The sequence below is a fragment of the Tetrao urogallus genome, assembly GCF_951394365.1.
Source record: "Tetrao urogallus genome assembly, chromosome: 5".
NCBI classification, from domain to species: Eukaryota; Metazoa; Chordata; class Aves; order Galliformes; family Phasianidae; genus Tetrao; species Tetrao urogallus.
Window position 1 is genome coordinate 21,072,513 of NC_136818.1, and position 24,014 is coordinate 21,096,526.

General features: G+C 37.9%; 1 protein-coding gene across 1 annotated transcript in view; it reads right to left on the reverse strand.

Annotated features, from left to right (window-relative positions):
• Positions 1–19,209: 19,209 nt before the first annotated feature.
• The window catches only part of NEK7 (NIMA related kinase 7), a gene marked incomplete at both ends in the record, with an annotated part of 48,268 nt that continues 43,463 nt past the window's right edge, over positions 19,210–24,014 (reverse strand). The window contains one exon of the mRNA XM_079535805.1: positions 19,210–19,320. Coding sequence (XP_079391931.1) covers positions 19,210–19,320 — 111 coding nt within the window. The remainder of the gene's footprint in view (positions 19,321–24,014) is intronic.

Consider the following 24,014-nt stretch of genomic DNA (forward strand, 5'->3'; position numbering starts at 1 on the left):
GTAGGTTTTGACAGGTAAGTTTTGCAAATGGCTGAATTAGAAAGGATAAGCAATACACTTAGATGCGAAATAAAAGTCACTAACAACCCTTCCATCACATTCTTAATATCAGACATTTCTTAAATGCTGGGAGTTCACATTCAGGTTTAGGAGCAGGGGCAGCAGGGAGACAGCACAAATAGCAAAATGTCACTTGCAGTACTACACACCAAGCTGCCATAAACCTGGAGACAGAAACATTTCCCAGTGATGCTTCCCAATCCTGAACAGTCAACACACAGTCAACAGAGTTCAATTTACACCCATCTCCATTTGACAGCATGCGTAAATAGAGACAAGCCTATGCCTCTGCTCTTCACAGGATGGTAACTTCTGCAGTTATATCTGCACTTACAGCTAAACAAACACACCAGTACCATGAGGCTACAGGTGGTCACCTAGACCTACAGCTCTTACATCCCTGTGTTTTTGTACAGGTAAAATCCTCACTGATGAAGTAGCCAACTAGTTAGGATTTCTGATTTCCTCATAATCTTTGAGCTTCTGGCTTGATGTCTTTTCAACAAACATATTTTCCTGCTCTACCACGTAGCCTTGTGCCTGGTTCGTTTTTTGGCAGTGTTTTGGGATCGTCTGTCATGTGCGTCAATATGGCTGCAAAAATTATTCTTTGTGGCCTGAGACTGTTCTCAAACTAGTTATGTCCTTCAAAGCCTTGGTCTCCTTCATTCATTTTACTCTTCCACTCTATACTGCACCTCTATTAGGCCAGGAGAAGTATCGAAAGCTTCTCAATATTTCTTTCCTACAACCTTTACATTTTTATTTTGTTTTCTCTGCTCAACCATGAACAACAACCATTTCCAACGTAAGATTTAGGGGGCTGTTTTTAGTTATGTAAACATTTAATGATGCTCTCAACTGTTAAGCATTAACACTGCGATACACAATTCTCAAAAGCATTCCTAATTCAGTCAAAATCCAGCCAGAAAGTCCTTCATTAATTGTGTAATATTAAGAAAACCACGTATGTCTAATGTGAAGTTGTCCCCTCCAGAGAAGTCAGGGTTTTGCAAAATTTAAAATCAAGCTATGCACCACCAAAACCAAAAAAATGAATACTGCTGCCCAGTGCTCAGCAAAACCCCAGGCTGCAAAGCAGGTTTTGGTGTTTGAAAACCCAGCACTCAAATGCACGCTCAGACACCCCTAGCACTCATCCAACACTCTTCTGACACACATGTAAAGTTAGAAACACAACCACCACAACAAAAGGTTTCTCTTGTCTTTACAGTTGTTTTTTCTGCTCTGTTCACCAGGATTGTTTCCATCCTGATTTTTCTTTGCTGACACTTGCATAAATCTTCGGTTTTCCTTAGTTAAAATGAACAAGTTTGCCATTTTTGATGTACTACACCTAAAATTGAAATGACAGCCCAGTACTTCGCAACCCTTTTCAGGCAGTGCTTTGGATTTCACGTACCACAGCCCCATAACCAAAAGCCAGCCTGCAGAATGCTGAATAAAAACAGCATTCTCCTTGCTTAAGGGTAGAGCAACCATTCTCCTACTAAAGCAGGGCCAGTAAGTTTTCTTAAAAGTTTATCCTGAAGTAATTAAAAGATAAACTTGCAAAACGTAATAGCATATTTCCAGAGTAAGTTTGGGAAAAAAATCATATGAAAAATCTCAGTAGATAATATTAAAAGAGCTTTAATCTATGCTCTCAGAGCAAACCCCAACACCCATTCAACTGGCAAATTAACTTAGTAACTCCTACATGCTCTTGTGTAAATGAGTGTGATCCAGCAGGAGCCGAGCAGCTTCACACCACAGCATGTGCTTTGCTCCCCCTGGAATGGGGCTGACTGCGATCATACGAAGGATGAACTGAAGTCTTTCCACTAGTTCATTTATGCCCACCGCTTGTAAAAAAATCTTCCCAATATGGACAGGGCTAGATTTTACATTAAAGTCATATGGAAAAAATCCTTGTCAATCAAACTAGTATGAGGGAAGGGGAAATGTAATAACTTGTCTGGCAGCCAGGTTGCATTCAACAGCAGAAGAAAGGGAAGTGTCCTAGAACTAGGAGGGAGAAAAGAAGCAGGCTCTGGGGCTATTCAAGCCAGAGACAGACATACTGTGAGGGTTTCCAACAGAAAGATAACAGAACAAGACAGGGGATACAGATGCACATGCATTCTGCGTCTCTCCTATAGATCTAATTTAATAAAGCACAATTGATGATCATTTTTTCTTTTCCTTTTTTTTTTTTTTTTTTTTAAATCTATTATTATTGGGTTTTTCAAGCGTGTAAGTGTTTCTTAATCAAAAGAACAGTTCCATACAGCTCTTGACATCAAAGGACAGCTTTTCCAAAGCTATTACTGTATCAAAGTAATATTCTGTGCAGAATCTAAGGTGAACCACTGGAATAATCCTTCTGGGATAGAGATAAAAAATGCTGCATTCAATGTTGCCCAGAAGCATCCAAAGCAATCTATCAAAAGGGCCATAAAAATATTGGGCCACACTTACTTGATGCATGTACTCGCCACTGCTATTATTTTCCTCCATTTTCCCTTTGTCTGCTTAGCCACTAATCTTGCCTTTGTCTGAAAGTTCCCGCTACATATATGAAAGTAACAGCACTGATTAGCAACTCACAGGAGGAAATGACCTCTGATGTGCTTCAAATCCATAAACCTTTTATATAGTTGAATCATATTATGAAGGAAAAAAAAAAGGTGTTGCGGCAAAAACAGCAGTGTAGCAGTAGCACTAAGGTGAGACTGCCTGATATTAGCAATCCTTTTCATCTGCCCTTAACAGATTTTCAGTATGCTCAAGTCAGCTATTACTAACTTCTCTTCTGCTTATACTACGTGCATTTAATAGTAAACCTTACTTAACTGGAGGAGTTAGTTTGATCATTCGTTTCGCTAAGCTTGGTCAGCCGCCCCACCACCAACTTAACCTCCCGCAGTGCAATGCGCAGACTTCTCCCTTCCACAGAAGTGAAATGCTGCTTTACTTGCACAATAGATGAGCCGTTCGGTTTCAGGGCAGTTGAGCAAAACTTGGGCTGGGGGAGCAGAGAGGAGGTAAAGAGCAGTAAAGAGAGGTTAGCAAGCACTTGCACCTGATAAAAGCTCCCTGAACTTAACATCTGGGAACATTTTCATCCTTTGCAAACTTGTAAAACGTTATGGTATTTTAGACAGTGGGAGTTCATTTCCAAAAGAAATTTTAACAGTACAAAGAGACCACAAAATCCATTCCTCACTGATACGTGGGGTTCTCTAATGCTTAATTCCTAGTTTATTTCAATATTACCTTAGTGGTTCTCCATTTATTTGCTTACAATATTTTGAGAATATTTTAAACATCAAATTTTAGCAGGCTGAGTACACACATATGGAAAGGCTGTATCTTACAAATCCTCACAATTAAGGGATAAATTTGGGCAGTTGTTGGGAAGACACTGATGAGAAATGTTTTCCTTGACTGCCTAATGAGACCAGCATGAGAAGCAGAAAAAACTTACCTGTGTGTGCCCAAGCCTGCTATCGAAACACATCTAGGAAAAACATCTCACAAAGGAAGATGCAGTGCTTGCTGTTCCCACCCACAGGACCCTGGCTGGTGGTATAAGGGGGCTGCAGCATTCCCACTCGAGGGAGGCAGCAGGGGGGCTGGCAGCCTATGGGGTGGGACGCTGTGCTCTGGTGCCTTCCAAGCAGCCAGGACAACTAAGCTGGAGCACTGCATGCTTCCTCCTCCTTCTCTAGCAGGACAGCTCAAGCTGCATTGAAAAATGTTAAATGAGACCAGCAAAGGTTTGCAGCAGTAAGCAAGCAGTAAAAAATTCCAGCATGGGCAATATACAAGGAGCTGAGCCACAAAGACCAACATATTGATTGTGTTGTGAAAACTCTTTGTAACCAAGCTTCACTTAAAAACACAAATGGAAAAATACCTGTATTTTCTTTTATACATTCATACATTACTGCATGAAGGCTGTCCACGATCTGAGCAATTAACAGCTGCTCCTGCTGCAAAGGACTATTTTTAAAAAGCAGTGTTAGCGATCAGATAAGCATACCTCTGTGACTGCTAGCCTTGCTAACACTGTTCCAAAGCCTAAAACAACCACATGATCACATGGAAAAATGCAACCCAAACCTGCTGCGACCCGCTTCTTAAAAATGGGCATGATACTGCCTTTCTTCCAGTCACCAAGGTCATCACCTGACTGCCATGATTTTTCAAATCTCACTGAGAGCAGCTTGGCAATCACATCAGCCACAATCATGGAAAATACTGCTTTCTTATCCAACTTCACTTGGTTCCCAAATTTATGAGTTAATTGCAGAAAGACATACCTGCAGAAAGACTTTCAACATTAAGCTTCTACATCAGATAAAGCAAACTCCAAAATACAAGAGTCAGACTGCAGAGTTAACACTGCAGAGGCCATCTGGAAGACATGGATCCTGCTCTATCCCAAGATCCCAACTTAGCATGCTTCATCCAAGTGTGAAGCAGAAGAGCAGCTCGTCATCTGAGCAGCTCACAGGATGAGAAGAAGCTGCAAGGGAGCTTCTGAGCCAGCTAGGTGAGCTAGGCTATTCCACCACATAACTTCAGGAAAAAAAAAATACAGTAGTCCAGGGGAATAAATTGCTAAGGATTTGTTATCATGCAGTTCTAGAGGGATCAAAAATTGAGAAACTTGTTCATTAATAGCTCTCTTTAAATCCATGCACAAGCATTTGTGCTTTTGAACAATATGAACTAAGTTATCCCTGTGCTTGAAACTAAGTACTGGAATCATACTGTGTAATAAAAAAAAACAAGCCATCTAGGAAACCATACTGAACTGAGCTGTTCTTTGTAGAAATAATACATACGCTTATTTACTTTGCATTTACTAGAGGCCACAGCACTAATCATCATTTGCATGCGTAGTGCCTCATATTTCATTCAAGAAAGCAATCTTAAGTAACACCTGGAATTATTTATCACAGGTAAAATGTTTCAGCCATAATACTCACAATACTTCAAATATGGCGTAGATTAAATAGTAAGAGAAACCAAACAGCTCTGGGGAGAAGACAGAAGGAAGCAGTTACAGGAAGCGATTTCTATCCTATGGAAAATGCCATTTTGCCTCCTGTATATTCGAAAGACTCATGTATTCTCTTATTTCCTCTGCTTCACTTGTCTACACGATGACAAGTGATGCCCAACTACTTTGGCATATCATATTGCTTTGTGTCATTCCACCACCTGCCAATGCCAGTGGCCCATCAAGCCTGAGAAATCAAAAGAAGCCATTTCTGGAAACTGGGGAGGAGAAAAAAAGGAAATAGAAAAATAGAAAGTCATTTTGTATTAGTGAATAGACGGAGAAATATTGACCTGTAAAAGTAAGCAAGATGGAGCAAGCATAAATCTCATATGCAGATTCAAGAATTTAAAGGCATTTCAGCGTATGTGTATTAAATGTCTATGTGGAAGATTATGTCTACGTAAGAATAAATATGATTCTGCAAAACACTGTTGTTCTTCACCCTGTTGTTGTTTTGGAAAAAAGCAGAAGAAACAACACGTTTTAATAAGCAGACGTTACAAAAGCAAGCCGTTATCTTTGCTGGCAACAATAAAAAGAAGTGTCTCAAAATTTATTAAAAAAAAAAAAAAAAAAAGGAAAAAAAATCTATGCTTGGGTCCCCATTTGTTCTTCAGGGTTAGTCCTGAATCATAGAGAAATATACCTTATATAACCGTAGAAAAACTGTTCTTCTATAGTCCACATCTATCAACAAAATTTCCTTTCAGAAAAAAGAAAAATATTTGCTTTGTTCTGCAGTGAATATTAATGGACAAAATACTGACGGCAAACAGCAAGTGCACCAGTACTCGCCACATGACAACAATTGCTGCAAAAGGTGCTATCCACTGGGTAGCTCTTCTGTAACTTGCAATGCTGTACAAGTATTCTTCCTCCTGATGCTGAGCCCTAATAGGTATCTCCACCCAGACAAATTTTTCCACTCCATGTCCTGCATACCATGGCTCTCAATTTCCTTGATAGCTTTCAGGTGCATGCTATGTTTTGTAATGCACTCTTCATGGCCCAGATCAGTAGCAAAAAACCTGCTTGTGACTGGAGGCTCCCAGTTCAACTTCTGTGGAATTGGGACTGTAACTCAGTAGTTCTCGATGTTGCCAGACGCTCAGAATGGAAAGGGATTGTCACGTCTCACTGGGAGGTGGAGAGAAATCATGAAAGCCATCTCATCCTCAAGTTGCAGCAGAAGCACACAAGCACATGAGAAAAAAGCAGAAAATTACTAAGAGACCAAGTACAAGGTTACCAAGCCAGATGCTGTGAAAAGAGCATAACACTGAAAGGAAAGCTTGTCAAAGCGAAGAAAAAGCACAGGAAAAAAAAAATAAAATCACAGAATGGAGCAGAGCCACAAGGCAAAAGACAGAAATGAAAGTTGAGCACGGTGTGAAATGCAGAATCCCACAGAAATTGGGATTAATACTACCACACTAAAAAAAAACAAAAAACAAAAAACCCCAGAAGCACTGTAGGAACTGGCTATGCTCCAGAAACAGCAGAAACCAGAGCTACAAATACATAAGAGGAGGGCACAATCTACAGGGTTTGCATGCTGCTCCAAAGTAGCTGGACTCCTCTATGACTCCTGCTCACTTACACAATTTATTGTGAAGCATTACATCTGGGTACACCTGCCTGGTGTACAATGGAAATGCTTATCACATAAGTGCACAGAAAAATAAAATGGAAACAAAATTAAGCAGGTCTGCATACCGAGAGCTGTTAAAGTAGAAAATGTTCACATTCCTCCACAAAGAATTAAAAACAGGCTTAAAAACAGCTTTCAAGCATTTTTTTCACATCTCTGGTTTAAGAGCATCTACAATATCCATATCCAAACATTAAATGCTGAACGATGTGAATCATCAGATCATTTACTGTGTCTAAATATGGGCATCCATAGGATCCAATAAAACAGATACCCTACCTCACCTACCTTTAGGACTTTTAGCTATTTTAGAAACGCAGAGTCACTGCAGTGATACGAGTAATTTTTCTCCTCTTCCCTTTCTGAACTGTCAGGATAACATTTGTTCAACAGAAGTATGTTTGCATGCTGCTCCAAAGTAGGCCAAAAGCTTACAACAAGTGTTCGAGTCCAAAGTAATAACTTCTTATGGTTCTTAACAGAGTTCTGAATAAATAAAGTTCTTGCACAAGTGGGTAATACAGCCACTAATTAACTCCTACAAAGATGACCCCATGCTTCTGCTGTCACTACTGGCCTCAGCACCACCACTAACCCTGTGCACTGCTACAGCTTATATTAGTAAACTGCAGCTTTAAGAAAAGAACATTTCAATTAAGGCTTATCTTATGAAAAATTCCCAACATAAGAAAAAAAAAATATATATATATATATATATATATTTTTTTTTTAATATATATATATATATTTATATATATATATATACACACACACATATACATACATATATATATACATATATATATACACACACACATATATATATACATATATATATACACACACACACACACATATATATACATATATATATACACACACACACACACATATATATATATATATATATATATATATATATATATATATATATATATATATACATATATACACACATATAAAACACCTACAGTGCTTTACTATGCGAATAACAGAACAGCGACCTGCGAGCTGGAGCACAGCTGACAGAGCCCCCATGATGGCACTTCCACATTCAATATGCTTTGGCTGCTGACTTGTGTGTCAGGCAAAAACTGTCCTTGGCACACGCTGCTCAGCTAGATGGCCACAGCTCTCCAAAACTGCTCCTTCAGGAGTCAGTGTCCTAGTAGCCAAACAGTAAGACCAACACTATAGAAGGACAGACCTACACACCCATTGTACCTTAAAGTATCTGCAAGGAGTGAGCTCAGAAATACTACCTGCATCCATTTGTAAACTAACCACAGTGGATCCAATTAGCACAATGTTAGTATGTGTTACAGTTTGATTCTGTACGTTTGTTTGCTGTTTTTTTTTTAATAAATATTTCAACAGAAAATAGCCCCAAGACTAGAACATTTTTATTACATGGCAATTACATAAAATGGTCTGCAAAGAGGCACGTACATGCTTCCAACTCACATCCTTCAGCAGAGCAAAAACAATTCCGATACTACTCTACAGCAGTGTACACTCATCGCAAGGTACACAAACATTATATTAAGGGAATCATGCCTCTCCAAGGACATTTTCATGGATTAAATGTCAGGAATGAAATATCGCATTTCAACTTTGTTAGGACCTTAAAGAATGAATATGAAGACAAATATTGAGAGGTCTGAAGAAAACAATCGATTCCATTTAATTTCAACTCTGAGGCACTTAATGCAGTCAAACAAAGAATTTGTACTTTAGTTTCTTATTAGATAAAACTAAGAAGTTACTTTAAGAAATAACATTGACCGTATTTTGAGTCTATGAGAATGGCAGAACTTACGGCTTAAAAGGAAGAAATGTTTTAAGATGGCATCTTAAAAACAGAAATTTCAGCTCCAGTACTGTATAATAAAATTCAGTTATAACATACCATTCTTTTCAGAGTTCCATATAGTCAGAACTGACCAGTCAGCAAGAACCAAGATGGGGAGAAGTCCAAGAAAAGCCCACAAAGCAGGCAGAAGCTATGCACCTGGAAGGTGCTCTACTGCAGGCAAACCACTGCCAGAGTTCAGCACAACACAAAGGCTCTTCTATTAGATGATGGACTACACACCATACAGACAATGTTCTCATATAGATGTGTCATTTTGGTACAGTGAGATTCTGATCAGGATTATGGCATTTGATCCCCATTCTATTAATCAATTCTGATCACATCCAATTCAAAATTCTCACAGAAAAGAAATATAAATCATTAATGCAAAATACACACGAAGTTCCCATATCACACAGTACTAGAATATCTAAACTGTCTTTATAAAATCTTACATAAGTTTTTAGATTCATCAATGCTATTAAGGAGAACATACAAGCCAAGACTGACAACAATAAAATGGGAAGAATTTCAAAAGAACTTGTTTCATTTTGTGGATATTAACTGAACGTCACCTGTTCCTGTTCATCTAGAACTATCATCACCAACCAGTGCAGACCCAGAGAGATACAAAGAATTTTCATTAAAAATATAGTTCCACAAATACATTGCTTAGAATCCTAAGCATTTCATTATTAAAAAAAAAAAAAAAAACCACAAAAAAAAACATTTAGAAAAACATTATGGCTCAAACCAACCCTCTGTGACATGACTGCTTTCCAAATAATGCACACTGCTGGAGTTTCACAAGGCTTGTGTGGGATGCCTTGCTGTGAGGGACATCCAAACGCTGCAGCAACAGAAAGCCAATGACAGAGATGGGTCACCTGCATGACCCTTTGCCCTCATAGCACGAACTGACAACTTGCATTGAACTGCCCACTGCTTCTGAAAACTCCAGGCAAATGGGTCATTTCTTCCAAGTGGTTATCCTCAGAGAGAAGGAAGCAATGGGGGAGGAAATGCTGTGGCCCAGAGGCCCTGTGCAGGCTGGTTGATCAATGGGCAGTGTCAGCAGGCTTCCATTTAATGATGCTCAAACTAGCACCAGCCGTGCTAACAGCCATGCTTACCACTGATACCCACACACAGGAAACAGCATTCTGGAAAGACCAAATAATTGCCTTATTTTTGCAGTATAAGGATTTTATTTACTTATTTATTTATTTTAAGGTGTAAGCCTTACATTTCATGTACGTAAAGATCAGTCCTTAGATTTTAACCATGAGAACATGAACACATTCACAACAGCACAATGCAGCAGTCGGGAACAGCAAGTACATCTGGGTCACTACTGTAACTTACAAAGCCCTCCTATAAAGGAGCATGCAGCACTTTGCAAGCCTTGCTACTACATATACACAAATGTATATAAAATTATCATTTTACATTAGGGGGTTTTAAGTATATTTTTAAATGAAGAAGTTTTTGGTAAACTAACAGGGAAACATCATATATTCAAGCTCCTACTTAATTCATCCATTTATCTATGTAGAACTAAAAAGACAAGCAACAAAAGCAACTAATTATTGCTTTACTTGATGTAAATTTTTTTTTAAATCTCCAGTGCTTGTTTCCAAAAACTTATCTTGCTTTCCTCTATATTTAAAGACTATTTCCACACTCATCAGATGAGTATTCAAAAGTGGGACACAGCACAGTCGTAAGTACAGTTCCAGTGAAGATGATAAAGTAATTAGCAATACATGAGAGAGTGTTCTTTCTCCATCATTTCTACTTCTGTAAGGGAGCAAAAAAATTCTCAAAAACAAACAGCAACAAAAAAAAATAACACAGGAAAGTACAAAAACGGGACAGATTTTGTAGGTATGTCCTATGTCTACTATTATACCATGATTGAGCTGTTTAAGTCATCCTAAAATCAAACTAGCCCTGAATTGGAACACCTGGACATAGAAAACAAACACCTGGACTATAGAAAACAAACAACCATTCATAGTTAATCAAATTACCAAATTGCTATTTAATCAACTGCCCATGCAAACTACCTACAAAAACCCCCATCTGAGGAAAGGTTTCTCAGCCATTCTACATTTTAGCCTCTCTCTTAAAAACCTGCTCCAAATAAAGGACAAGCAGCCATTCCTTGGAACTCTTAACTGTGTTAAGAGTGGGCTGTAGCTGGAGACTTTCGTATTCCCAAAGTCTACTGCTATGGCACAGCACATAACACTAGAAAGCTCACTGCAATGTGAATGCTTTAAGAGCCCTTTCTCCCTGAAAGCCCATTAAAACTGATCATCAGAAAGCTGTCTTGTACCTGTCTAGCAGAGCTTCTGCCCTGGAAGAAACTCCCACCAGCTACAAGTAGAACCCTTACAGCTGCAACAGCAGGGTCTTCCTGACTTCTACAATAGACTTGGAATCCAGTTTCCTCCTCTCCAATGAGAGAAAGCACAGAAGGAACTATTTTAATCCTTCTGATAGATCACAGTATAGAAGAATTATGCTCTAATTTAACTGTGTTAGAATAAGCAAACAAAGAAGTATTATTGCTATGAATACATAATGAATACTGCATAATTATATATCCTTAAAATATACTCTTCCATAAGAGTAAAGGTCTGAAACATTTGCAATTCCTTTATTTTTTAAGCTTTTGAACCACATCAAGTAACCACAAATAACTGAACATCAGCTGAAGTTCCACCACAGCCAACTTGACATACATAGAAATGCATGCTGACAAGGTCCCTCTAACTCTCTTCTATCTCACAACCAGAGGTTCTGACCTACACGGCTCATGCAGGCAAGCAGAGGGGCACATACAGCTTCACCTCAGACCAGTACCTGCCTGGAAGCAAATGCTGCACAGGGGATGCTGGGATAACACCTCCTGTCCATCCACCTCTGCTGCATGGCTGTGGAATGAGGTAAGAAAAGGACCCCAGCTGCCAGACAGCTGCGACGCTCCACTATCAAGTCAACAAGTCCATACCTTGTTAAGTAAAAGCTCCAGTACAAACGTGACACACAGACACTACCTCCACCCCATAAATCTATCTTTTTTTAAAGATTATCTCCTAAGATCAAGAAGGAATTATTGTTTTAAGGAAATTATCTCATTAAGAGTGATTTTTCCTGTCAAATTTATAAGCGTACATCATACTTTTCGTTTGCTTCCAAGAAATTTGTTGTCAGAAGTTTCAAGCGTTGCTGTGCCATTGAACACCTGGGAAAATATGCCAAAACTCCCCTGAAAACCATCCTTCACCCACCCCAAAGTCATTCCAGCCCCAAATCTCAGAATTGATCCATCTCTTCAGGCAAGTTTCCAACCAGCACCTAAGGATAGAGAAGTAGAGTCCCCATAATCAATAATTATTCAGATGCACATTGACTTCTTTCTTTCTACCAGTGGTCAGTTACCTCTCCTGAGGGATGCTCCAGAAGACAGAAACACCAAGTTACATCCAGGATCTTGAATCCCCTGCTTCACCAAGATGGGCAGAACCATACTCTGTTGGGAAACATCTAGCAGGTTTAGAAATTAAGTACTGATGGCATCTAAGTAGTAAATGTCACAGAACATTCAAATTTTTACTGCCTCAAATTTTTATTTACACTCCAGTAAAATGAATACAGAGTACATGTCATACAGGATACATATTTACTACACACACATTTGTTAGCAAGAACCATCCGAGAAAATGAAATACCATTGAATGAAATAAAACAATTTGTTTCAGTATTTGACTTACCTGTTTTATAGTACAAATAACATTTGAAGAATAGTATGAGAACAAACAGCCAAGATCTGAAACTGAGAAGTGTGACAAACTCAGGAAAATGACGCTTATGGTGAAGCTAGATAAGCTTTTGGCACATGGCCCAGAGAAGCTACACAATCTCCATCTCTGGATATTTACAACCCACCTCCCAAGTGGTTGGTAGGTTTTAAAGACCTTAATGGCTGAAGCCCAGAGCCCTGTTCCAAACTCAGCACTGATCCTGCTCTTAGCAGGAGGCTGGACTAGGGACCTCTCCCTCGTACCACAACAGTGAAACTATAAGGAAGGACTCAATGTACCTAATTTCTTATGTTTTTATTTCCACACATCAAAAGATTTCTATCACACAAAAATGGTAAGGCCTCCACAAATTACTAAAGCAGTTGTAAAAGAACAAATTCAACACTGGTATGACATTACACAAACTGGCAACAAAAAAGAAACAAGAACTCAACACACACTATAAAAGAACCTGCTTTTTGCCAACCAGAAACTGATCCTCTCTAAGTAAAGAATTACTATGGTGCAAATAAGTAGTTACTACATAGGTTGCTTCAAAAGTAATGCCTCCTATTTACTTCCATGGACATAATAGATACGAAGAGCACGATGATACTGTCTGATAGAGAGGCCATATTTTCCACGTAGAGGAATTCAGTGACACACCTTTGATTCATACGCACTTTCATGTCAGATGCCATTTTGCCCCACTGCTGTCACACAGCAACAAAATATCACAGAAAACCGCTGGAAGTTTCAGCCATACCACCAACATCCACAACACAGAACAGCAACTAAGAGAAACCACTGTAAGAGAGGGACAGCGTCGAAGAGGAGCACCACACCATACACTCATACACTGCACCCAGCCAGTGAACTGTGAAGTACATTCTTACTTTAAAAACAAAGGTAAATGCACTGCAACCAGGCTGCTGTAACACAAGAGAATAACTGTTAGCTGTACGTGCAGAAATAGAACAAGATAGAGTTACATAAGGTTCAGAAATGAAAGACAAAACCTGCAACTGAAGTAGTAGAAAACAAAATGGCCCAAACTTAAGAACCTTTGAGGTTCCAGCTCTGAAGTTGTATCCTGTAAAACAGGATCAAATTTGCAAAACTGAACTGCCATAAAAACACAAAACAGTTGGTAATGACACGGATTCCTTCTTCAGCACATGAAACAGCTAAACGCCAAGGACCACTGTTTACTCTTGTCAATTTTGATACTTCGAAGGGAGGAACAGAAGTCCAAAATGACACAGAAGTTACAATGGTAAAGATAAAAGGACAGTGAAGAGAGGTGGAATCTGGTACTGCTGACTTGAGAGACATACGACCAGCAGACATATCAGAGAGAGAAAGACTGTGGTCTGAAAAGATAGAAATGCAAATAAAATCATCAGGGACGTTGGAAAATGTCTAGAGGGAGTTTGGAATAAAAATTAGATCTTTGAATCAACAGGTTAAAAACTGGCCAAAGAGTCAAGAAATCATCCAGGGATTAAATTGTGAGAGAACCTAACTGGGGAAGGGGGCACTAGATCTTTGGGACACTTGAATCACAGGGCAAAACAAAAGACACGTAAACAAAAACAGAGAGAGGACATTCAGGTACATAAAATAAGGGGATGCTACATGGGGAATAAAGGAAAAAAGTATTAAACAGAGAAGTAGTTAAGATGAGGGGAGCCACACACTTCAAGATGAGAGTAGAAGAAATTTGGTTGTTAGTGAAGGAGACATTCATGAAAGTCGATCAAGAAAAGAGTAAATGAAAAGAGCTGAAGAAATTAAAGGGACAAACCCTCACAGGTGAGAGGCAGAGGCCTGGTTCAGAAACAGATTCTAAGAAAGCAGAACAACTTGGGGAAGAAGAAAAACAAACACATAAAACCTAAAATGAAAAGCAAACCTGGAAGCAAACTCACCAAGAAAAAAAAAGACGTGACCCAAGTGGTTAAAAAGTCCATTTGGAAGGAGAATTAGAACAGGTAAGGCAGAGCTCAGTCCAAAGCTTTGTTGTGCTGACACTCTTCAGCAATATTCAGAAAAACAAGAATGGAAATTAAGAAATAACATGAAAAGATGTCTAGGGAAGGTATTAGAGACAGGGCATTGCGAGAAGCAACCAAAGAAACCACATACAGAGAAGCAGACAGAGATGAAAATAAAGACCAGTGAGTCAAAAGAGGTAAGGCCACTGAAGGAAGGAAGCAGCTGAGAAAAGTAAGAGTCAGAAAGGTTAATAGACTGGAGATCCCAAAAGGAGTGAGTGACAGGGTAAAGGAGAGATAAAGACAGATATGCTGAAAGAGAGCAGGTAGTGATCAGAGAAAAGGAATTTAAAAATGAGAGATAATAAAGCACACAGTATTTAGTAAAGATGAGGTCATGGGAATGATGAAGGCTGTGAAAACATCTGTCTAAAACAAGAAATCAAAGTGGCAGCTAGAAAAACTGAATGAAGAACAATGGAGCTAAGTAGTGATCAAAACAAAAAAAAAAAAACAACATTGAGCTTGCCTATGGTTACAGATAAAATTTGAAAAGGCAAGAGTGGGTGGATTTTAGCAAAGTCACAAGAAAAAAATGAAACTATTGGCCATTTGGAAAAAAAGAACTTCAAGTTTGAAAGAGAGAAGAAGAGACAACAGAGAAGATGAAGCAGAGGCAATGAATGAATACAAAAATCAAGAACAAAAACCTGAGGAACAAGACTTAGGGAAAGGAGTGAAGACTGGAAAAAATCCTTTAAAATCTCTATTTGAATCACATTTGGCAATTAAGTAACACGTCACTGGGTATGACCAGCACCTGCATTTCCCCCCTTCAGTGATCTCAGCAGGAAAATTTAGTTATTCATCCAGACCAAACCAAAGATCAGAACCCAGAAGATCAGCACTGTCACTGGCTATTAGCTGATATGGGGACGTGGCAGGATTGGAAAACATCAGATTGCCAAAATGGTATTAAAATGATGGGGGGAGGGGGGAGCTATTTCAACTCTGCTATTCAGCACCTATACTTCCAGACTGAATTATCCCTCCACAAAACACGAGCTGAAGGCCCTTGTTGTCTTCCTCTCACATAAACCTCTGGTTTCTAAAAGCACAAATACCTGACACAGCAATTGCCATTGGCATTCAAATTCAGCCATTAAGATTCTGTTCTCGCTGGCTAACTGCCAAGACAGAGACCGAGCGGATGGTTTGTTGAAAGCAAACATCACTGCACTTTTGGGTCCCATTCAGAGATAGCTGAGAACCACTGGCAACACAAGTCCCTTTCCATTTCCAAGACTCTGTCAACAGTTTCACTCTTTATGGCTGTCTTAATCGTGTGCATGAATAAAACACTAGCCTGCTCAGACACATCTAATGCTGTATTTCATCTTCCTGTATATTGGCATGTTTTTAAAGTTTCAGCTCATTACAAGAAGAACACATACTTCTATTGCCTGCTCATACAGCGAGTAACTGGATCACTGAAGTTGAAGAGAACTGGGAAAAATACGTTAAGTCTGTCCTACCAAAACAAAGACATACAAAAAAAAAAAGCACAGCACATGATTTATAGATACCTTACTGATTCCCACTTATTCATTGTGAGCAAACAAATTCACTAAAAATTACTGAAATTCCATAAAAAAAAATAATGCTCTCTAAACAGGAGCTGACAGGAGCTCAAAAAAGCTGGGGTCACAAATAGGAGCTCTTTCTTATTCTTAGCCCTTCTAGGTATTATCATATTGTTTCAGAGTAATTTTAGATAAAAGCACAGTTTATAATTCATTATGAAAATATCTACTGCAGTGTTTCTAGATACAATTTTTGACAAATGGTATGACAAAGTTTTTGGATGTACCTTCTACCATTACAATTCTAGAACACTCACCTATAATTAAATACTGGAAACAGTAAACTGCAAGACCAGCAGCAACTACTGTAGCATATCTGTAATAAGAAAAGTGGGAAAAATATCACAGAAGCACTGTTATTTTTACACTATAATTGATATCTCTATGCTTTATTTTTATTAGGCTACTGCACAGCAGGGGAGCTTTCAAGATAGTAGATGAGATTTTAATGCAATGTCATTCAAAGCACAAAGTTCAGTCATGAAACACAGTAATACTGTAGTAGTACTGAAATAAAAGGGGGTGCAAGTCAGACCACTCTCCTTAGAAATATAACAGGTTCATTTTAAAGAAAACAAACATGTAATGGCATAGTTTTAAATAAATAGTGCCAAACCTCACCAACAACAAAGGATAAAAAATAGAATGACGTTTCTATAACAGGAAACATTTTATAAAATGTACAGTACACATGGAATTATTACAAGATTATTTTCATACATTACTAGGTGCTTATGGGATGGATTCTAGAACCTCGGTTACACCAGCAATTCTGTTAACCCATACAGACTTCTCAAATACAAACCTCGGTACCAGAGTCATTTGTACCATTTATTCTACAGTTTTAAAAACAGAAACAACTACTTCTTTTACTCAGCACAAAATTTAATCAGCAATACAAAAAATCCACACCCACACCAATGAAACATTTGCTCACTTTTAACTCATCGTTTCTTTACTCCACATATCCTTCCAGAAAATGAAAAAAAAAAAAAAAAAATCTATCATTGGTTACTTTCAGGCAAAGTAATAATACTTGATGCATGATATTAGATGCAGATAGCCTGATTGCGTTGGTTTTTTGTCAGTGACTTTGCAATATTCTAGCTCATTTCAGAGAACGACTGGAGCACTTGTGCATCTTAAAAACTAATCGCAGCAGTCAAGCAAGTACTGTGCTGCCTTTGTCAATACAAACCATTTCACTCTGACATCTGAACTAGAATATAACCATCATGTGTTTAAAACACAGTTATCAGATAATACACAAATGCAAATATAGAGGTTTTTAAACACAAACCAAGGTTTCTGAAACACTTTCTTCCTGTACATTGTTCCACTGGAGTCCTACAAGACTGGATCAAGTAAATACGGCAGCAAGAAGGAAAATTAAAGACTTGTCCTACCAAGTCTGGAAATTAAAACAACAACAGAAAAACAATGTACTAAGATGAAGATGTGGCACACACTGTTTAAAAACTCCTGCATTTTAGCATACAGAATTTCCACAGTATTTCTAATTTATAAAAAAAAACAACAAAAACACCTACTCAAAGCACAACTGACCTAACTCCAGATTTCCCACATTTGGATATTCTTTGGGCATTACATCTAATAAAACGCTGCACAGAGAAAAAAAAACAACAGAACAAAAAGTGCAGGGAACTGACTACATCTAGAAACTATGTTGTGTGGATATATGTATTGCTATTTTCTCTAAACTAACTTCTTTTTACCCACGTAACAAAAAGGTTTAACTGTCAGTAGCAACTTCTTAGCAATCTCATTGGTAAGAACTCTGTTTTGACAGTTGTGTATTCTCAAAGTGTTTAGTCTTGATATTCAAGAAATTTGAGTCCTATCTCTATTTTTGAGCTCCCTTTTTCCCTTAACAATGAAAACATTATTAAGCGGTTTTAACAAGAGGTTATAAGAGGTTTTATAAAAGGTTATAAGAGGTTTTAACAAAATACTGTGAATCTCCTTTTAAATAATGAAGTATTTTGCATCAATAATTATTTTCGAAATAAGTGGCAACTTTCTTTGAAACATAAATGCTAAAATTTACTTTTGCTAAATATAAAGATACTTCTTAGGATACGATATACAAAACCTGATATTTGTGAAGAATATATTGTGCTTTAGTACACAGCTATATATTTTCCAAAAAGATTTTGGTATTTTAAAAGCATCTTTAAACACAGTATTGGAAGGTCAAATTATTTTAAATACAAAAGTCTACAAACAGTGACATTTACAGGAATAGAAACTGGTAACTTAAAGATCGCATCTTTTAATCAGATCTTCTAATACATGTTAGCCTCAAAAGAACGCTATCCGCTACAAGCAGCATCTGCATGGTTTTAACACTCAGCTATGCACACTCACATTGCCCCAGGGCTGTGCTGTACAAGGCTATTGAAAATGATCAAACTGCAGAATCAACACCTTAAATTCTCCCATAAAACCTCCAGCAAACGTTTTATGTGCATTATGACAGAATAGCAAAATGAAAAGGGACGTTAAAACAATTTCAGTGTATGGTTTTTTTTCCACTAACTTTTTTGCGTCACATTTGGCAAGCACAGAACTAATCATGTCATCTATCTACTCACGTGCTGAGAACTGCAAACTATAATTCGGTATAAAATACAGTAACCTTCTACAATAATTATACCCCCTTTAGAACTAAGATTAAAATAAACATAACTGTGCAGATTCATATTTCCTATAAATTACTAAAAAGGTGAGAGATTCAGACATTTTGCTTATACATAAGCCTAATATCTGTATCCTGTGCAAAAGTGCAACCGTGTTTTAGAACTGAGGCCCAACTGAACCCATTCATCGGTAAAGAAAACATCCTTGAACTCACTTAATGTGGAAAACAGCGGCTCTCAGTATCTTTCGAAGTTATGCTTTACATATTTAAATCTGTTAAAACTGCAAGTTGGTAAAAAGTAAAAAATAAAATAAAACATTGACGTTCGTATATAAATGGGTTGACAAAGCACAACAGTAAGCTTCAAATAATTACATTTCTGTAATGCAAAGAGGTGGGATGATTTATTTAAAATACTTGAACATTTCTGATCTTCGGGATCTGATGTCTGTTTAGCTGCTCGCAGTGTGTGCATGCATACGTTTCGCTACATCATAGACATAGGTTATGTCTGGTCGCTTCTCCGGATCCGGGTTGATGCACATATTAACTAATTGTCGCAGCTAGGAGAGGAAAATAACATGTAAGAAAGCCAACAATCCTGCCAAGTAGTATTTACGCATTCTCAAATTCAAATTGAAAAGACTGGCAACAATTAGCCCAGCACAGCAACTCTGCATGAACACACACTCAGCACTCTCTCTCAACACATACTGCACACAGTTTTATGCAAGCATGTATGCAAAACTAAATTCATTTTTTTTTAAACATCTTATACTATTGCCAGAAAAAAATATGAACATAAAAAGTAATGAGGAGACCTAAGTTCAAATTCTTCCAACATATAACTTCAAATGTGCATGTAACTTCATTATATATCATTTAAATGGCAAGCCCTAATAAAGCCGGTGAAGACTTCTTAATTTAAAACCTCCACTTTTGACTCAGTAAAATTCTGAACTTAAAAATCAAAGTAGGGAAAGTATTTTGAGGAAATATCACATTATGTTGGCCTCGGAAACATGATGCTGAAGTAAATAACGTTTGGACTAAGTCCTGGTTTTTATTTGTAGGGCTAAGTTGTTAATTCTGCTTTATAGGAAGAAACAATTAATATGTTCACAGAAGCATTCTTAGGTGTGATTACTGAGAAAACCTAGTTCCTGCAACTAACAGAGTGACCTCATCACCATGATTATTCAAAGGAAACACAGACAAGCATATTCAAATGTGCCATCAGAGAGTTCCCTTCTTGCTTTGTATAAAAAGATCAAGAAGGATTTTAAATTCTAATTATACTCTTAGTTTTTCTGAAGATGAATTTCAATGCACTAGAGTAGGAAGTCCTGAAGTTGAAGGAAGAAACATTACATACAACCATTTACAACTTTGTTTGCAGAAATTGCAAACAGCACACATTGTACAGGTTCCTCCACAATTAATAATACAAAAACTGTCACTAGAACACTCTGCTTCTTTAGTGAATTAATACTTATATATGAGATGATGAATTCTGAAGACAGCGATCAGATTGCAGATTTTACTTTAATGTTTCTCCTTTTGATGGACGGCCAGATCCAGCAACAGACCTGCTATTTGAATCTCAAATATGTTAAGTTTATCTGACTAACGGATTTTAAAAGCTATCACATTCCTTCTGGCAGGCAACAAATAGAAATATCATCACTGACAGGAAAAATTATTAGTCCATAGTAACGCCCAATTATTTGGGGAATAGAACACTGGAAATTATGAACTACCATAAAAAATAATTGCCAAAATGTAATAGAAGAAGTACAATAAGCTCCTGGAGAAGCAGCAGCTGGGTGACAGTTACCAGCAGACACAGCATATTAGCAGAGCAACAGCTTGCCGTGCAACAGCTCATACAGCCTACATGACAAAGAGGAAACACTTAACAACATCCAAAAACCCCAATCCTGAAATTAGCACCAAATATGTAAACATTTTAGAAAGAAAATACAAATGTAATTTATCTGGGGAATACAACATCGAATCTTGTACATATACATATATCTTTATCTGTGAAGAGTTCCATCTGTTCAGTAGAACTGCATAGAGTAAATAAAGTCTTAGTAAAAGATTGTGAAGGACTGACACCTATAAAGCTATCATTAGAGGAATAACAGGATTCTCTCTTTTACCAGTAAATTGGCTGAAGGTAGAACAATACAAGTAGATCCTCCAATAAATTAACGTGCAAAAAGCTTGAGAAGTTGTATTTAGCTTCACTAGTCCACTTCATGTTTTTAACTGCTGGCCTATGGTAACTGATTTTGTTTTCTAAACTGATCTTTTCCATTTTAAAAAATATTAATACTAGTAAATAATTTGAGCCTGAAATTAAGTCATTAAACAGGATGCCTTCCTTTAGAGTTGCTTTGTTACTTCTGTTATAGAGCTTCAGAAGACAGACATAGAGATTCAACGGTTACAAAGACACGAGCAAAATGGCATCATTGCATTAGGAAAGGCTTTCATACCCTATTCATGTTTGTAAGTACACCTAAAGAGCCATCTACACGATGCCTTGACTGCAGCTTGTGATTTACTAACCCTAACCAAAGTGATCATATAGCTACTGCTGTCCAGATGCAAGAAAAGGTTTATGAGAATGTTATTAACAAGAGACAGCCATGAATCTGTTTATTTAGAAATGCTTTTCTCAACACAGTACAAGAGATGAGCTCTATCAGTGGGGTAACAACCCCTTGCAATTATATCACAGTCAAATAAATGGCAGTCATCAATGTGGCTATAAGTCTTACTACTTAAATGCTGCTCATTGCTAACACTGCTAAATCTCTTTCTCCCTCCCCTCCCCAGAATTTCAGTTGTAAGAGAGCATAGCAGAAAGAAAATAGTTACACATGGAGATAGCCTTTCACAACTGAAAATGGGCTCCTGCTGGCTGCTAATGCTTGGCCATAGTATTACTTCTTAACTACCTACATGAGTAACTATCTGAATGAACCTGAGATCACTTGTCAGCCTCTCTAGTGCTAATGAAATTCTCACGAAGCAGAAAAGCATGACAGTACCACAGGAAGAGGCACTGGGGTTCTCAAGTCAGACTACCACTACAGACAGAGTAATTTTTTTTAGTATTAACTAGCACAAACTGGCCAACAGGCAGAAGAGACTTACGACTGAGCTGGAAGGAGCTCCTGTTGCATCCCCACATCCCCAAGCTGCAAACTTCTTTGGCTGCTTACTGTTCTTAACCTCCTCTGTGCACTTAGCACAATGACTGTGTTTAGCCTGGAGCTTAGCCTGACACTGGAGCAGTGGGATACACTTTCTTTAACTTTAGCAGGTTTTTCAGCTATGAAATAAACAATTATCGCTCAAGTCAGGAGAAGGGGAGGGGGGAACACTAAGTACTGTGACAGGCAAGTACTTGGCATTGTCACGCAACTGAGAAAGAAAACTTTTCGTATAAGAAATCTTGGATGACTAAAATAATAATAATAAACTCACCAACCTTACTCTGAATAGGAGACCTTCCTGAAACTCAGTGTTGGAAGGAATGCTGGCAACCCACACGGCAATTCTAGACCAGGGGCCTGGCTATGGACTTGTGAGGAAAAGCACCTCAGAGGGAAGACTGAAAGACTTCACCCACCATAAAAAGCAATGGGATGCTAATATTGGCTGACAGGATTTAATGAGTATTGACTGGGGGTGGCAAGGGAGCCCCAGCTTTCAACTCCCTACAGTAAAACATATTTCTGTAAATACCGCTTATCCTGAACATCAGGGTTTCTTAAGGAATATTCAAGAATGGTGATACGTGAAGTTGTTAAACATTCAAAAATCTTGGATAATAACTCTTACTGCTCAACAAAGTTTGTGAAAACACATCTTAGACTACTAGGATTTCTAATCAAAAATTTATCTCATTAAAATTTACTTACATTTACCCCAAAAAGCAATCGCCTAATACTTTGTAATGTGTTTACATTCCTACATCACAGGGTACAGCCATGAATGCCATGAAGTGCTCTTTCAGAAAATTCTTCATTACAGAACATGTGAATATTATATAGATATATAGATATAGAATATAGATTATAGAAGCTCCTGAACATTACTGCTCAGAATGTGCCCCCAGTTTGCTTAAAGAGTAGATCCCTAGCTTCCCAGTACAGATCATTTAGGAGAGTAAAACTATACAATAGACAATGCTTGCTCATTTTTTTTTTTTTTTTTTTTTAAACTGTTTGTGCTAATAAAGCATTTTTCAGAAAAGACTGTTTTCTTCTTTTTAATTATACCTGGTGCAGTAACTAGCAAACATACATGGGCTTTTTTGCATATACTGTAGATAATGCAAGTTTTCACAGTGGAACAAAAGAAATGCTCTCAGTGCCATCTCTATAGCTCAGTTGATTACTTTTTTTAAGTTACTATTTCCACATGTATTACAGCTCTGAATCTCTCATTATATTTTAAACTCGCTGGTGAATTTAAAACTACCTGGTTTACTCAAAGCATAGAAGTAAACGCCTGCTTTCAAATGAAGAAAATGTAACCTGTGCTTTGCATCTGCTTCCAACACTGAAAGCTACACAGAGGTAAGCAAAAGGTGGAACCTCTTTCCCTGTCCCAACTCCAAGACCTTCTATCTGGGCCAGGCTTTGATATCTGCCCCTTGGCTGGAAATCCGCATATCCAACTTCACACTTAGCTGCAGTGAAGTAGCCCCGCAGGCAGGCCAACTTCAACGAACCACTAGTGGTATCATCATTAAAATCCTGCTGAAGGTCACCATGGAAACCGCCTGCTGAGGTTTCACTGCTGCACTCGGCATCTCCTAATCAGCTACCATGTGAAATGCAAATGCAGACAGTCTGAAAATTAGTCAAGAAGAATAGAGGATGAGGATGCAGATATGTGAAATATTCATGCGCTTCATGGAAAAAGGAAGACAGCATGAATGACACAACAAAGAACGGCCCCTGACATTCTTGCTATCATTTTGCATTATTGTTCACACCCTACTGTATTTCTAGGCCTCCAGTTCTCGAGTTAGTTATAAGAACTGCCATATCTATGGTCTACAATAAATAGTAATTAAGAATGGCCAAGGTAAAATGACTAACTGGTAAACTCACAAAGAGGTTTATTGCACATATTACACAATAGATCAAAATCACCATCCTTCACAAAGTCATGGAATTATCTTTGTAAGTCCAGTTTTTGTTTCCGTAAACAGGAAAAATTGTCACTGTAA